This window comes from Triticum urartu, chromosome 5A (genome assembly GCF_056163025.1).
Source record: "Triticum urartu cultivar PI428250 chromosome 5A, HENAU_Tu73, whole genome shotgun sequence".
Lineage (NCBI taxonomy): Eukaryota > Viridiplantae > Streptophyta > Magnoliopsida > Poales > Poaceae > Triticum > Triticum urartu.
Window position 1 is genome coordinate 546,314,244 of NC_141877.1, and position 1,757 is coordinate 546,316,000.

At 39.4% G+C, this 1,757-nt stretch overlaps 1 protein-coding gene across 1 annotated transcript; it reads right to left on the minus strand.

Annotated features, from left to right (window-relative positions):
- Positions 1 to 330: 330 nt before the first annotated feature.
- LOC147972717 (uncharacterized) lies at positions 331 to 1,386 on the minus strand. Its single transcript, XM_087523552.1, has 2 exons — positions 1,030 to 1,386; positions 331 to 897 (listed from the first exon to the last, which is right to left on the minus strand). Exons 1-2 carry the CDS (start codon positions 1,384 to 1,386, stop codon positions 331 to 333), a joined length of 924 nt encoding a protein of 307 aa, XP_087379678.1.
- Between the last annotated feature and the right edge of the window lie 371 nt (positions 1,387 to 1,757).

The window sequence follows — 1,757 nt, forward strand, 5'->3', positions numbered from 1 at the left end:
GTTGTTCATTCTTAAAAAAATCTGTGAATCAACACGCCATCTTCTCACAAACAAAAAGAATGAACATGTGAAAATTGGTAGGTGTATTTTATATAGAGGCAAAATTGCATAGCATGCGTGCTTAATTTTTTGTGACACAGATACAAATACACTTAAAGAAATCTTGTGGCATCGAACGACAACAGACATGTTGAACTATTTAAGAACCATGTTATTAAGAAAAGTAACTTGGTTGAACCAATAAATCTTTAGATCCATATTACATATAGTCTCATTCCAGATTCAACTTATTAAAAGGATTGTTCTCAAAAAGCACCAACTAACATCAACTCAAACAAGATCAGGATTCTTCTCCAAGATATGCTTGAACGATGCTTTGCGGACTTTCTCATCCATCTTCACAAAATTAAGGCCTTTTCCCTTATGTTCAGTCAGATAATCTAAAACAGCCAACCGCTTAGCGAGATCATACTCAACAAGGTCCATTACAGCCTTGTACAACTCAGGGTGTGTTTCGGTATGACATGTGTTGTTGATAGCACTTGCAATCTCACGCACAACATCAGACATGTTGTTAACCTGGATTGAGTCTTCTTCAGTCATAACAGATGTCCTCTTCCTCTTCTTAGTTGTACTAGGAGAAGGATCATTAGTTTCACTAGCACCAACAAATATGAACTCAGCCCCAACAGGACCATTCACAAATCCCTCGCCACTTGTTCCTTGCCCCTCCACAACAATGGGTTTTCCTTTGCCCTCCACATCAACAGGTTTTCCCAATGGCACACCAGAGCCCATTGAAAACCTCCCAGTGGCGAGCTTATCAGCGAAGCAAAGTTTCATATAATTGTAGTGCTCAAGCGGTGTGTTCAGTAATTCAGCATCCGTTGGATGGTCCTACAAAATAAAACGACATTTCAACATTTAAGCAACATAAGTAACTAATTTCAGCACAAAGAGTAACTCGTTTCAGCACCATTTCATCAATGAAGTAATCCATTTGAGCATTTAAAAAAATTGCAATCGTACCTGAGTGTGGCCTAAATAGTGTTGCTCTTCTAGGACTATCATTTTCTTGTCATCGTCCCAAAGTGCACCACTTAATCCACGGAGATGAACAATTCTTTGCCACCTAGTCCGCCACTTGCGAAGATGATTGTGCACCTGGGTGTTACTCACATCATAACCAACAAAAGCGGTCAAAGCCTTTGCAACTTTCATTTTATCGGCCTCCTTGAATCCTTTGTCAGTCCTAACACCTTTTGCTGCTACATATGCAAGACCTTTCAACATGATAGCAGACATAGGCGGGGTCCAATTCATGACCTTTGGGGCCTTCATGGCTTTAGCACCAAGATCCGGAATCTCTTGCACGTCATTATCCATCTACAACATATATTCCAGGAATTAGTAACATATTCAAAATCCTAGGTTTGACTTTTTTCAACATTTCGTTATAACAGTGCAACGCTACAATATAAACATTCCAGCAATTAAAAAACAAATTTCAGTACATCAATATAACATCCACAAATTGTTTCACAATGCACCACTCAATTCAAATAGAGGGATTACAACACGAGTCACACCTCAATTATTAGGATTACAAGATCAAGTTTCAACACGATACATCAAATGTGTGCCGCCCCCCTATTCGCCCACATCTGATTTTCTAACTGGTCCCTCTTATGAGCCCAAGAATTATTGTCATGGACTATATCATTGTGATCTTCGTCGGTGGGTTCCGGGTTCCAAGT